This window comes from Talaromyces stipitatus, genomic scaffold (assembly GCF_000003125.1).
Source record: "Talaromyces stipitatus ATCC 10500 scf_1105507295487 genomic scaffold, whole genome shotgun sequence".
NCBI classification, from domain to species: Eukaryota; Fungi; Ascomycota; class Eurotiomycetes; order Eurotiales; family Trichocomaceae; genus Talaromyces; species Talaromyces stipitatus.
In genome coordinates this window covers 354,504-368,438 of record NW_002990120.1, presented here as the reverse complement: position 1 = coordinate 368,438, position 13,935 = coordinate 354,504, and the positions used below count along the sequence as shown (strand labels likewise).

The 13,935-nt window shown below is 43.9% G+C and overlaps 3 protein-coding genes across 3 annotated transcripts; 2 read left to right on the top strand and 1 right to left on the bottom strand.

Moving 5' to 3' along the window:
• Window positions 1-6,982: 6,982 nt before the first annotated feature.
• On the top strand, window positions 6,983-9,461 carry TSTA_053390 (cytochrome P450 oxidoreductase OrdA-like, putative). The gene is made up of 7 exons (XM_002486887.1): window positions 6,983-7,481; window positions 7,541-7,673; window positions 7,766-7,957; window positions 8,035-8,186; window positions 8,238-8,476; window positions 8,538-8,809; window positions 8,870-9,461. Exons 1-7 carry the CDS (start codon window positions 7,265-7,267, stop codon window positions 9,264-9,266), a joined length of 1,602 nt encoding a protein of 533 aa, XP_002486932.1. The 5' UTR covers window positions 6,983-7,264; the 3' UTR covers window positions 9,267-9,461.
• An 887-nt stretch (window positions 9,462-10,348) lies between these two features.
• On the top strand, window positions 10,349-12,210 carry TSTA_053380 (uncharacterized protein; the record flags this gene model as incomplete). Its single annotated transcript, XM_002486886.1, has 7 exons — window positions 10,349-10,426; window positions 10,513-10,651; window positions 10,728-10,913; window positions 11,077-11,144; window positions 11,214-11,596; window positions 11,667-11,734; window positions 11,821-12,210. The coding sequence occupies 7 exons, from the start codon at window positions 10,349-10,351 to the stop codon at window positions 12,129-12,131; spliced, it is 1,233 nt and encodes a 410-aa protein (XP_002486931.1). The 3' UTR covers window positions 12,132-12,210.
• A 479-nt stretch (window positions 12,211-12,689) lies between these two features.
• On the bottom strand, window positions 12,690-13,166 carry TSTA_053370 (uncharacterized protein; the record flags this gene model as incomplete). The annotated part of the gene is made up of 2 exons (XM_002486885.1): window positions 12,690-13,000; window positions 13,031-13,166. 2 exons carry the CDS (start codon window positions 13,164-13,166, stop codon window positions 12,690-12,692), a joined length of 447 nt encoding a protein of 148 aa, XP_002486930.1.
• Between the last annotated feature and the right edge of the window lie 769 nt (window positions 13,167-13,935).

Genomic DNA, 13,935 nt, shown 5'->3' with positions numbered 1-13,935 from the left:
TAGAACAAGACAAGTATTACACAGAGATTCAACGCATCGAATCATCTCCTTATCAATACTTACAAGCAACTGATCATTGATCACTATTACGGGACGATATCAATTCTCTGAGTCTATACGATCCATTCATCGATTTCTTTACAGACTCAGACGAGGCCTTTATTGAAATCAAAGCATTGCCTAGTTTGTTCTTTTGGTAATCATATGCCTCATTCTCAAACAGACGAGAAAAATATCGAAAATGTACTCCGTTAACCTCTCAAGTTAGCTAGGTACTGCTACCTATGTCGTTGTACGGATTGTGCATCGACTCTGTGTAACATAGCTATGGCATAGGCTTGGGAATCCGCTTACGGTCAGCGAGTTTGTCACCGATCAACCCGAAAGAAGGTAGCACAGATTAGTTGCAATGCTCATTGGCAATACCATTGGCTCTATCGGTCTTTTTTCACACAAGGGTTGCATCTTCAGCTCGAGAAACCCTGATCATGCATGTTTTGTCTCCCTCCGGTACTCGACTTTCCTTCACCATCTCAGACTCTTGATGCATCCCAGCATATTGGATCATTGCTTCACAAACTAGTCAGACTATTCCCTGGCATTCAAGTAGCGTGTCTACATAGTTGTGCTCATTGTTTCCTTCGGATGCGCTCATGCGAACCTGCTCTCATTGAATACATCATTACTTTCTTTCGCATATAGCATCGGCCATGGGGATCAATTGATATGAGCAGGTAAATGCGGCGAAATCCAGAGTATTGCACTCAGCCTGCTACTACACAGTCTACACTAGATATTAGTAGATTTGAACGTGGCCTACGCGCTGCCATGAAGCATGACTCATGCAGCTGCATAACACTTTGAGATTGCCCATTACCTTGAGACGTACATCCATCACATCCGTCACACGCAAACCTATTTGACAGCTGAAACACGCCATTGCAGCTGTGTATGCCAGTGTTAAGGATCGTATTAATGCATTTGATTACATATGCCCAGGTGGTACATGTATAACTATATACTGTACGTTGACAGGGATGGTAAAAAACTAGAGATCCCATATATTCTAAATCACGCGCTTGAATGAAACCTAATTCATACTTCTGCTCCTACTACGCTTAAGGAATGCCTACCTTGTAGATACTATACATCATACGATTCACCTTGAATGAGCTGTGATGTCCGAAAGTGTACTCCAGCTCAGGTCAACTACACTTGGCGGCTTAGTGCCAAAATGAAGCATTGAACATGGAGAGACGGTAGGTAAGCAAAATCAAAAGAAAGAATTTTCAAAATAACCAGGAAACATATAATTAGCGCACGCTAGGCAGAGGATGTGGCTCTCGCATAAGTCATGCGTTGATATGCTGGTTTTTCTTTTCTTGATTGAATTGCAGACCGCAACTTGCAGCCATAGCAGATCTAGTATTCCTGTTAATGCCAACTTGTTGTCGTATCTTTCTTTTCTTGGTTACAGTGTAACTGTTGGATCTAGACAGATTAATAACTTGCTCTTCATCGTCGATCTGACAACTTGGATGGCCTTGGCTAAAAACTGTGATCGTAAAGGATTAGCTGGTCTGCAAATACGTTTGCTTCCTCTCTGACGTCTCCGGCCATTAAACATTTGAAAATCGATCTGAGTAGGTGGTACCATGCTAATGAGTTTTCCATTATCTGCTTTAATTCAGCATATCTCGAGCTTAGATCTGTAATAATGGTTAAGAAATTTTATACACGCCACAGTGACTGGTAGACGGCAAGTATCTTGACGTAAATTCTCTCATAACTACCGTAGTCTTCCACGGATACTATCAGTTTGAAAGAGGAAAAACAATAGGCCTAGATTCACGAGAACCTAGTGTTACATTGATGAACTATTCTGTCGACATTATCACCTACAAGGCCGAGCAGTGTCCGGTTCCTCCTAGACTAGTTACACATGTCACTGCCAGGGTCCGGATTACCTACTAACTTCCACTATCTAGGCAAAAACGTCGCTTTGCGTTCCAAACGATACTCTTTTCTTTTTCCCACTTGGCTATGCTACACGAATGGGACCTATGATAAATGCCTACTTAGTGGTCGCACGTAGTTGGTCCGGCTTTTCGGATAGAGTTAATATTGAATTAGAATCATTTTCCTGGCCATCAATGATCATGGTCAGCTTCCATGTGCCATACCCATGCGTCTTTTCATCGGTAACATGCATTTTGACAGAGACGAGTGGTTGCACGAATTTCAAACCGCATTCTTTTACTCGCTCTCGGCGATTCTTGCTTCAAAATCAAAGTTCAGTACCACGCCCCTTACCTCTGTACTTTGAAGTATCTGCTGAGATTGATAAACCTTTAGACTCTATGGATCTAACCTATGATGTATTACGCTCTTGGGTAATCCTCTGGAGACCTCAAGTGCGCATTGTGGACGGAGGCTAAGTTCACAGGACTACAATAGGGTCTCGGGCGATCTCCGGCACATCGGCAAGTCGCTGCATGGCGTCCATGACAGCTGCAGAATGCAGATATTTTGTATGACGTTCCAATCGCGAGGAATTCCGGCTCTGTTCGTGGAATTGCTCGGTACTTTTATTGTTTCCCTTCTTCCTCCACTCTGCTTTGAGGGAAGAAGAAAAATAAATAAAAAATAAACGCGTTTACCAGAGTGATATTCGGAGAGTCACTCTTTTGGTATTGTTGCAGTGAGCGTCACCGCTCCCGTTGATCTCCACCAGGTATTTATTAGTTGGCTTACGGTGGGTACGATCAGTTACCATCACTTGTAACTTAATTAATAACACTAATCCCTTCACATTTCCTCTGTAGATTGTAGCCTATGAGACCCCGTTCCAGTGCGGAGGAGTTGAACCGACGACTTCTGAAGTTCTGAGTCCTGACAGCGTGGCCCATCGTGAACGAGGCTGATATCAGGAATTCGACTGACCGACATCTGCTACAGCGCCGTATTCGTACTGACAAAGCAAGTGACTGCCCGACGCAGATCTTTTCTGTTACTCTCCCTCCTCGTTTGTCCACATTATTTCAGTCGAACCAGGTAAACAATAAGCGAAGAGTGATCAAATGAGTCATAGTCAGGCGTTGCAATGCGCACGCGAGAAGATCGCACGAAGAAGAAGGCAAGGAAAGCAAAAGCATGGAAAACAAATGGATACCCCGACAAGGCATTCCCAGCGACTGAAGCGACTTACAGAGTACTACGTAAATAGAATTAGCGATACGATACGATTCTTGTGCTACAATCCGGTCTAGGTCTGAGCTTGCATACATGAGACCGCCGAGTGAGAGGAGAAGTGTCCAACTTACGATCAAGTTGGACCCTGGTTCTAACCCTGAATCAGTGAGTGCTCCATTATGGAGTAAATGCGTACCTGAAGCGCTGACCTGAGTAGACCTTTTGACGTTGGGTGACTTTTGACGGCGAAAGACGGGACGGGAAGTGGAGCCGGCGCTGTGTTATTGGATGCTAGGGCCTCTTCTCGCAGTTCATCGTTCTTGTTGCTTCTCTCTTTCCGCTATTCCCAGTTCTTCATAGTACATGGTCTTGTGCGGCGCAGGAGAGGGCTGACATCTTACTATATTGGGCCACAAAGTCGAAAGACCGGGATCAGAAGGGAGTGCGTAGTGGGCACGCTGAGCAGTCATAACATGGTTGATATTAATTTGCTTAGAAACCTGTGGCTTCATTTCCACTTGCGCAGTCCCTTAGACCGACGACATATAAAGGTGAAGCATCGCCCTTTCCCGGCTCTTCATTTCCAGACAATCCAAGAACGCCGCGCGAACGTGTCATCCGATTCTCTTGAATTATATTTAGTTCTAAGGCAATTGAACCCTATATAGGTGGAAGTTTGTCTTGAAGGATAACGTCAATATATTCTTCGTCACACTCAAAAGATCAAACAGGTAAGCAAAAACCTCTCGACAGTGACAATTGGTCAATAAGTTCCGAATTTGGGATTTGATGGAAGCTAGTATTAACTCGGTTAGCAGCCGCCGGAGATTGTCCCGAGCCACTCCATCATACCAAAGATTCTCGCATCTAACCCTAAGATCCTCTATTGACGACTTCAACGTCCGTATCTGGACGTAGACTGTGGAGTTCCACCGGCAAGAAGCTATTCGGAATCTTTAAGAGGAAGCCATAATGCCCGAATCAACGCAAAATCGCCCGCCTGCTACCCCTCCAATGGGCTCTAACCCACCTTCTTCTTCCTCGCCATCACAGATTCCCGATCTGGAAGCAATGAGGCAGAGATGGGACCAGAAACTAGAGGAAGATTTCGCACACATAAAGGAAATACTACGTGAGTATTTGATGCTACATACTATGTGATACTTGTGGCCCATTTTCTTACATTTCACCGGGGCAACGCAGGTAGAGACAGAGAGGCACACGCGCAGCAACAGAGCACCAACGACACTCATACACAATGATAGCCCGCTGCCATGATTTTGAATTCATATATTGGTCTTACATTTAAGGCACAGGCTTGCTTGCGAATTATTCGACTCTCGCTACCATAGAATGGAGGATCGGCTCTTCGTTTGTCACGACGGTCCACCAGCGGAGGATGGCGTGTTTGACTCGGTGTATCGGCTCCAGAACAGGCTAAAGGGTTTGAATTTGTGACCCTTGGGACTCACTGAAAGCAAGTGAGAGACTACGATTTCCAAGGTTGGGTACAAGGATATAATTCACCCTCGCCTGTTCCCCCTAGCTTGATTTGAGATTTATCTGGGTATGGTGTCAATCAACCTCGCATTTAAAGTCGCAGCACTATGAACCCTGTTTTCCCCTATCGTCAGGACAGCTACTTGTAACGATTGTTTGATTAAACCCTCAACTACTCGTTCGTCGTTGGATCCCTAAGCTGTGCTAGATGTTTGAAACCCTTCTGGGTTCTTGAGTATGTCAAGATGTCTATTGTCCCCACTCAATCTCAATATGCAGGCATACTCGTTGGGCATGTGGCATGGGATATATTACTCAGGAAACAAAAATGAAGCCCAGTTTGCAATATGCTCTTGATTTTATAGCTTCAGCTAGAACACTGCCTATTAAACCCCAGCAATTGATAAGCCATACAAGCACTGACTTGTGGAATCGATACACTTCGGCCAGTTAATGTAAGTCGTTGCCAATAATTTAACTAGAGCTGAGCATATGCAATGTTGATCTCGACCCACAAACGCAACTCCGTCGGTGGGTTTCGACCTCCAGCTCAGAACTAGAGGGTGATCTCCCCTAAATCCTAATAGGTAAGAATGCTTCTTCACTCTATGTATAGCCACGCTTAAAAGTAGCTATCCAACCACAGCTTAAGCACCAAACCTATCTAATGCAATACCGGAATGATATACAATTGTGCAATGTGTATGAAGACTTGCATGTGTCATATTTGACTTGACAACTCTACGGTAGGCGTAAGTATCGAAATACCTAGGTAGATCGTGTTAACCCTAACCCTAACTTCTGCGTTAACATTTGTTAGCGAAGGCCATGACTCTCAGCGTGTATTGAGTCCAAATAGGAATATGGATATTCCGCACACACACTACACATCACAAGTTGCAGTTTGTCACGGCAACTCCTAGAAAGACGGTTGGCTTCGGAAAGCTCAGAGTTTATGATTGACGCAGCCACAAGGAGTTGCTAAGTTGTAGCTTTAATTTCAAGCTTGATTATTATCGTCATAAAAAAACATGGTGAGCTTCCTCAGAGACACATCAAGCAACATCTGAACCAGTACTTAAATCGTAGAGTTACTGAGAGAAAGGCTGTTTTTGAGCAGTATATTTGCTTTACTTCGCACAAAATCCACTATTATTGGAAGGGGATTCAGTGTAGCCAAAATCATTTGCACAGCTTTGAATCCCTATCTGGTACCACTATTCTGCCTAGCATCCGCATCTCTATATCACATTTGTATTTCTGATAAAATTAAAATTTCTATCATGCTTACTGCTAACATGCGGCTAGCCATTGGGCTTGATGCTGTGTTCCTCGCTTCGACAATACGGTAGCCGGTTAATTTCTGCCAGCGTCCAAGCTCTTTGTTAAGCAACTGGACAAAAGGACTTATGGAGCAATAGGATACCAAGTATTACATAGCTATCCCCAATAAGAAACAACTACTGTATAGCTGGTCATTGCCACCACTTCCGAGGTTGCTATTGAACATATCGTGTAGGTACCTAGGTAGCTTCTCGGGAACTTCCCAATAACAACAGGATAGGTTGTCAATATTCCCTTCACGTATAAAGACCCAACTTAAGGGCCTTTCTACGAATTTCGAGAATTTAGTGAGAGCATCATCTACGGCGTCGAGAGTGCCGAATCTCGGTGGTCGTCGATGTCCGTCGAAGATTCTGTCTAAGGGACTGATTTTGTGAAATACCACCCGAGTGAAAGTTTGACCGGCTTGCTTCTTTCTGATAAATCAAACATCAAGTCGAATTTTAATCCATTGATATACATTTACAGGTCTCACACATAACCATCGAGTTTTACTTAAACAGCTTTCTTGAAGTCCCGTGCTAAGTAGATGATAGGAATTTTCCTACCAGTTCGTATTTCCGGTTATGCACCGAAACCTCACAGCCCCTAAGTTACGGTGACTACACATTGACCTTCCCAATCAGAGGATGAAGGTTGGTAGAAGTCATGCAAGGATGGATAACAATACTCCGTTCCCCCAATAGTTGGCGATGTGGAGCTGCAATGCAGGTCACACAAATATGATATGTCACTTTTCCAGATCAAATTCGCTACCGCTTTGACACTCTGACAGTTTCTGCGTCTGAACCAAGCAGCTTAGTGGTTATTGCAATGGGTTAGACAAAAGGAGAGGGAGTGGGACACTCGTACATGCAGCCAATACGGGACACGCGCTGTATAATTTCTTTGAGCCATGTGGGAACGGAAGATTATCTATTGCTGTCTCAAATAAAATCGATAAGACAAGCGTACAAATATGAGTACCGTTGTCACATTTCCTCACTCGAATCTCTGATCTCGACTCTCGGAGGGTTTGGTGCCATTTCCCGAGTGCTTCCCCGCCCTTGATCGACTGCTGTTAAATGTGAAGAATGTCGATGAAGATATATAAGTGCGTCTACCTAGACACGACTCAATAAACCACCCAAAAAAAAACTTAATTACGTTAGTTTCGGTCAGACGGTTTCCGTTTTACCAAATCAGGGCGTGCCAGAGATAGCATCTTCTTCAGATCCCACATTTAAAGATGGATTTAAAGATGGATTTTGTATCCGTCGGGCGCTTCATGCTCTACAGCCTCAGCCTCTACTTTATCTATAAAATTCTTGCCCAGTTCAAGCACATTAGGCGGCCGCCACTTCCTCCCGGACCGACACCCAAGTTCTTGGTTGGGAATCTAGGCGACCTCCCTCCACCAGGGCAGCCAGAATGGAAGCATTGGCTAAAGCACAAAGATGCGTACGGTATGTTAGTTGTCAATAGGAATCTATGGATCCAAATCTCACACCTTTGGAATGGTTAGGAGGTATCAGTTCTGTTACTATCATGGGTCAGACTTTGGTTATTGTCCACGACATTTGTTTGGCGTTTGAATTGTTGGAAAAGCGCTCGGCGAAACATTCCTCAAGACCAAAACAGGTTTTTGCGGGTGAAATGTACGTCCCTCCTTCTATGTCCTATGTCTATATCTGGAACGCCCTTTTTTCGAGAGGTCTTTCTAAGGTCATTGTTGATCCACCGCTTGCAGGATGGGTTGGGAAAATTCTCTAGGACTCTCTCCATATAACAATCGGTTTCGAGCTCTTCGGAAAAACATGACCAAAATGTTAGGCTCGCCAACCTCGTCAGCACGCTTCAATGGCCTCCAAGAGAAAGAGGCTGGACATTTTCTTCTTCACATATTGGACGACCCGAACAACCTCACCGAGCATATCCGAAAGTATATCCCTCACTCTGGTCAATGACTGTAGGTAACGGGCGGCTATCAATGTGACTAACCCTATCAACAAATTATAGGCAAGCAGGCTCAGTCATCCTCAAAATTGCTTATGGGTACACAACAGAACCGCATGGTAGAGATCCGTTGGTGGAGTTGGCCGGCCAGGCCATGGATCAATTTGCACGGGCTGGAGTTCCTGGTACATGGCTAGTTGATATGCTTCCATTTAGTACGCGTGCCCCGGTTTCTTTATATGATCATTTGTTGATATTCGACATAGTGAAGCATTTGCCAGACTGGTTTCCTGGAGCTGGATTCAAGAAGATTGGTCGTTTGTGGGGATCCACGTTGTCCGAGCTTACCGAAAGACCATATGCTTTCGTCAAGCATCAGATGGCCGAGGGTGTCAACGAACCGTCATTCCTGTCTGACCTACTCCAGCAGCCAATCTCAAACGCTGATGATTTATTCACAGTGAAATGTTCCGCCATGTCCTTATTCACCGCCGGGGCAGATACTGTAACCCCCTCCCCCCTTTACAGTTTTTAGTGTGAGACGGGGCTAATATGATCGCATAAAGACCGTTTCCTCGTTGTCATGCTTCTTCTTGGCCATGATTTTATTTCCAGAAGCTCAGCAAAAAGCACAAGAAGAAATCGATCGGGTTGTAGGAACGAATCGTCTTCCGGAGGTTGCAGACCGACCCAATCTCCCGTATATTGATGCAATGGTGAAAGAGGTGCTTCGTTGGCATCCTGTAGCACCAATGTGTTTGCCACATATGACCACCGAAGATGATATCTGCGAAGGTTACTTCATTCCGAAGGGATCATATATCATGCCTAACGTTTGGTGAGTCAACCCCTGTTCTGTCCTTTACTCGGAACATCGCTTATGCTGACTTGCATCTAGGTATTTCACGCATGATCCCGCTGTCTATAAGAATCCAATGCAGTTCAAGCCAGAACGTTTCTTGGCCACCGACAATCAAATCCCCGAGCCTGACCCGCATACACTAGTTTTCGGTTTCGGACGTCGGATATGCCCTGGCCGTTTGCTAGCTGATACTGCTCTGTTCATCAATATTGCACAAGCTCTGTCAGTTTTCAAGATCGGAAAAGCAGTCGAAAATGGCCAGGAAATCGACCCAGTGGTAGAGTTTCTACCTGGTGTCGTAAGCCATCCAGCACCCTTCAGGGCTTCAATAAAATCGCGCTCCTCACACCATGAAGATCTTATCAGGGGTATCGAAAGAGTACATCCTTGGCAGCAGAGTGACTCGAAGTTAATGCAAAACGTTGTCATTTAGTTAATCTCTATCATGGCCCGTCGATCATACTGGAAGAGACAGGAGGGTATATTCGAAGGTATTAACCTAATAATTAGATTGATAGATCACTTCTGTTAGGGATTAATGAGAGGCGTGAGAATGTGGACTGCAACAAGTCTATATTAGTCTGAATAACGCAATTTGAAATATGTTTAGCGTCTGGACTGTTCTTCGATTTTTGAAATGACAAACAAATTTGATGGAAATAATCGGAGTCAACTTCTTCGGAAATTCCACTACGTATGTCTATGGACGTTTCCAATGTGATCCATAGCGTGCCAATCTCGGGACATCAAACGCAGATGAGACTCAGTCTTGAGCCTCCGAATAGGTGAAGGATGTGCAAGAGGATGATCCATACATGCAAGCTTGTCGACTTCCGCAGCCAATATCTTTCATTCCATGATTTCCAAGGTCGATCCACTTTCGGGGAGTAGGGTTTAGAAATTCGGTGATCTACAAAGCTATGACACATAGCCTATACGGTTTATGCAATGTTTAAATGGAAAATGGATAAATTATACCATTGTGCCGCTGAGAGGCACTCTATAACCTCTCGGTAGATGAGAGCTGTAGAGCCCCTTGCGCCGGAATAATCCACGCCACATCATCAGACTCCACAAGCGGAATGGTTTACTACCTTGCGTCAAATAAAATCTGACAGGTCTTCAGGCTAGTATAAGAGCCCAGACCCAGACAATGAAGAAGGAGCAGCCAAATCTCGACAGCTCCTATCGGCTTCCATAGATTCCGCCCCGTATGCCGTTTGACAGCTTGCTAAATAGCCCTATTACGAGTACCTAAACGGTGTCTCTATCGTCTGTGCGCATATCATTCAGGAAGGACCTACGTACTGAGAAAAAACAGAAAATGTCTCCTTACAGTGATATTCCCTCTTCGTATTTCAAGAGGGGCCATGAATTTCAAAACATCATATAAGAGTCCCCGGAATTTCTTTCGGATATGCAGCTTTTTGTTGCCTCGGTCAATGAATCTCCTTAGTACGACGGCAAAACTTTTTTCTTTAAACCATAGAAAAGCTTCAATATCGATACTCAAAGATGAACGTGGTGTTCTCCCTCTTGTTACTAGCAACTTTCGGTTGTGCCAGTTTGCTAGATGAGATACCAGGTTGTGCGGTACGTTACTTGTGAACCTTATGGACTACATTCATATTGGGGCGTCCGGACCTTTTCTTATCTAACGCATATACATGGAACTACAGGCCACTTGCTTCAAGGACTCGCTCCCGCTTTCTGTTTGCTCGTTGCAGGACTTGAAGTGCCTTTGTGCAGATACTACTTTCCAGGGTACTGTACAGATCTGCCTTGGGAATGGCACCTGCACACCAAAGGAAATTCTCAGTAAGACATACCAACCCCTGGTAACGCTAATGTTTGACTTTCAATCTGTTACATCAAACTGATATTACTACTATAGCAACCACGAATGCAACATATGCGGCTTGCGGACTGCCATCTCATGACATCGGTCCAGTTATTGTCGGTATCCCGGCTACCTTTGGTAGTCTCGCAATAATCTTCGTCCTTGTTCGAATCTACGCTCGAGTATTTATCAACAAGTTCTTTGCTTGGGATGACAGATTTATAGTCTTAGCATTGGTATGTTCCTTCCTCCCAGCACCAGCACCCATTGCTACAAAGACTTACGAAGACGATTTGGGAAATAGGTCTTTGCTTTACCATTGAATTTCCTCCTCTTTCCAAGTACGTATTAAGTCATAGGGAAAGACTCGAGCTGAGCTAATTGCATGAACCTATTCTCACAGTGGCTAGAACTGGCATGGGCAAGGATATATGGACATTATCCTTCGAAAACTTGACAAAAACGTTGAAGGTGAGTAACTGTTGTATACTGAACTGCGAATTCAATCCTGTGGGCAGATTACTGATGCTCGGTTATAAGGATTTATACTTTGCCGAAGTATTCTACATGGTTTCGGAAATGTTCACTCAGCTTTCCATTCTCTTCTTCTATCTCCGCGTGTTTGACTCAATCTTATTCCGTCAGTGTGCCATTGGTATCTCCATATTCGTGGTCTGCTTCGGAATAGCCAATACTTTTTCCATGATATTCCAATGTACACCGGTATCGTTCTTCTGGGATGGCTGGACTGGCCAATATGCGGGAAAGTGTATCAACATCAACACTTTCTCATGGGTTCGTGCCGCGATTGAAATATTCATTGACATAACCATCATTTCGCTGCCTATCCGTCTATTGCTGGGCCTCAAACTCAATTGGCATAAGAAACTACAGATATTGGCAATGTTTTCTGTTGGATTCCTGTCAGTCATCTTTAACAAAACATTCATACGTTCGATTATAGAATCAATACTGAAAATTACATCATAATAGGATCACGCTCGTCAGCATCTTACGGCTTGAGTCTCTTGTGCGGTTTTCCAAGTCCACCAACACAACTTGTAAGTCAATGAATAAGCTTACTATTCAAGATCTTTTTCTTCAGGCACAACAAGTAAAGAGCGTAACATACTAACAGTTCTAAAAGATGATAATGCTCCAGCAGTCTATTGGTCCGTTTTAGAATGCGATATTGCCATTGTCTGTGCCTGTATGCCAGCATTGCGTATCATTCTTGGAGCTATATTTCCAAGATACTTTGGGAGCAACTTCAATTCAGTGACAGGGGAATCACGTCGAACCCCTCGCAACGAGCATCACTCTGCGCCCAAATCGGACCCAGAAGCTGACCCTATCACTAAGACGATCGCTTCATGGACTGTCGGTCCTGAAGACCGCAGCCGAACTCCGACGCCGGTTGAGATGAACAAGATTGAGTCAGAGGAGAACAAGCATTGAGAAGGATTGAAGCGTAAAACTTGCTCTATATTCAGTTGTCTATGGTTCAGCAGGGAAAAATTGTGTTCGAATACGTATACCCATTCCCCAAAATATATCAAAGCAATAAACTCCAATTGCTTGCCCTTCATTCTTGTTTTTCTTCTGAGTCGACAGTATGAGAATAATCTGTCATCATCTACTTTATTGTTCATTTATGTAGTGCATTTGAGTCCTTTTCATAATCACTTCTTGTAACTATCTGATACTTTCCACAGCCACGTTACTTATAAAAGAATAATTCATATGCGAGCACTCTCAATATTTATTGTTTCTGTAACTATCTGAACAGAAAGCTGGTAACTCATGTGGACCGTATAGAGAAACACAAGGTCATACCAATTCCAGGTAATTGGCTGCCATACTTAGATTTGGTCAGAAAAAGCTTGACAATCAGTTGAGATCGTCTTGTGGAGGACCGGTAGCTGATGTATTGAGCAACCAAGCTGCTATAGGCTTGGAGAACCCCAAATATAGCATAGAACGGTGCCTCATGAGCTTCATTAGTGGAAAGCGACTTTAAACAAAGTCGGTCTCATTGACGTGACGTCGGCTGCTAAATGAGCTTTCCGTCTTTGAAAACCTCACTTCATCACCGCAGTCAAAGGCATGCAAAGCTTCGATAGCCGTATAACCACCTTCATCGGTCTCTTGGAAGGTAAACCCGTTAACGTAGCATTTTCCGGCATAACAGAATGTGAAGTGTCGGTCGTCGTTTGCAATATGTTTCAGTACAACCGTCCACGGCAATTGAGAGTTGATGGCAACCCCTTCCACAGGTCTATTGAGGTATCCGATCAAGTTACATTCATTGTCATAGATATGGACACCTGTCCACATTTCAACATATTTGTAGCCACCCTCAGTAATGACAGGGGTGCCAAAGATGTTGAGATTGCATGTGCCTGTTCCAGTACCCAGACACCAGCTCGCTTCGGCGGATCGTAGAAGATTTGCGAAAGTGAAGATAACAAGAGACCCGAATTTGAATACCATTTTCAAGTGCCCGTATTTTGCAGAAGTCGCTCGATTCGTACCGCGATAATACAATTCAGAGTAGGTTTAGAGAAGTTAGAAAGCCCTTGAAAGGTCGACCATGGGGAAGTATTTCTGGAAATGCAGAGGGACATTGACATTTATATATATGCCTGATCAAAGGTAGTTTGCTGAGTATGTACCCAACGTTCCCGATTGTCATCGTGTCGAATTTCATGAAATGCTTCTCTTCAACCTAGACATAGAAAAAGGTGAAAAATTGAAACAAAGAGCAGGGTTCTATTTTTGGATAGACAACAATATTTGAGATCTCAGGCCCAAGTTATAAAGAAACTTTTGGGAACAATATGAAGATCTTATTCCGCAATCACCATGAAAGATGACTAAATATCATTCACTATAAAGAAACTCTTTAACCAGGTCAGTTCGTATTCACTATGTATCCGAACTTCGGGGTGCCCTTTTTTTCTCTTTCAAAGAGCGGCTAGTTCCATTATACTGTGCCTCTCGGTAAATCACAGTATGATTGGTTAATTTCCAGTTCATTTGACTCATGATTTGAAGTAAACTGCTTATACAAATGTGGGTAAAGATGACCAAAGGAAAGTGGAATAAAAGACCTCGGGATATATCCGGAGAATAAAAGCCTCATTAATTCCCTTCAGAGAGAAAAGCCTGTGTATGAAATGTTGGGCTGTTCCCTTGAAATGACAATGTCAGATTATGTCGACGGGGCTCTCTTTGTTGCCAGCGCCTCTGGGAGAAAGGG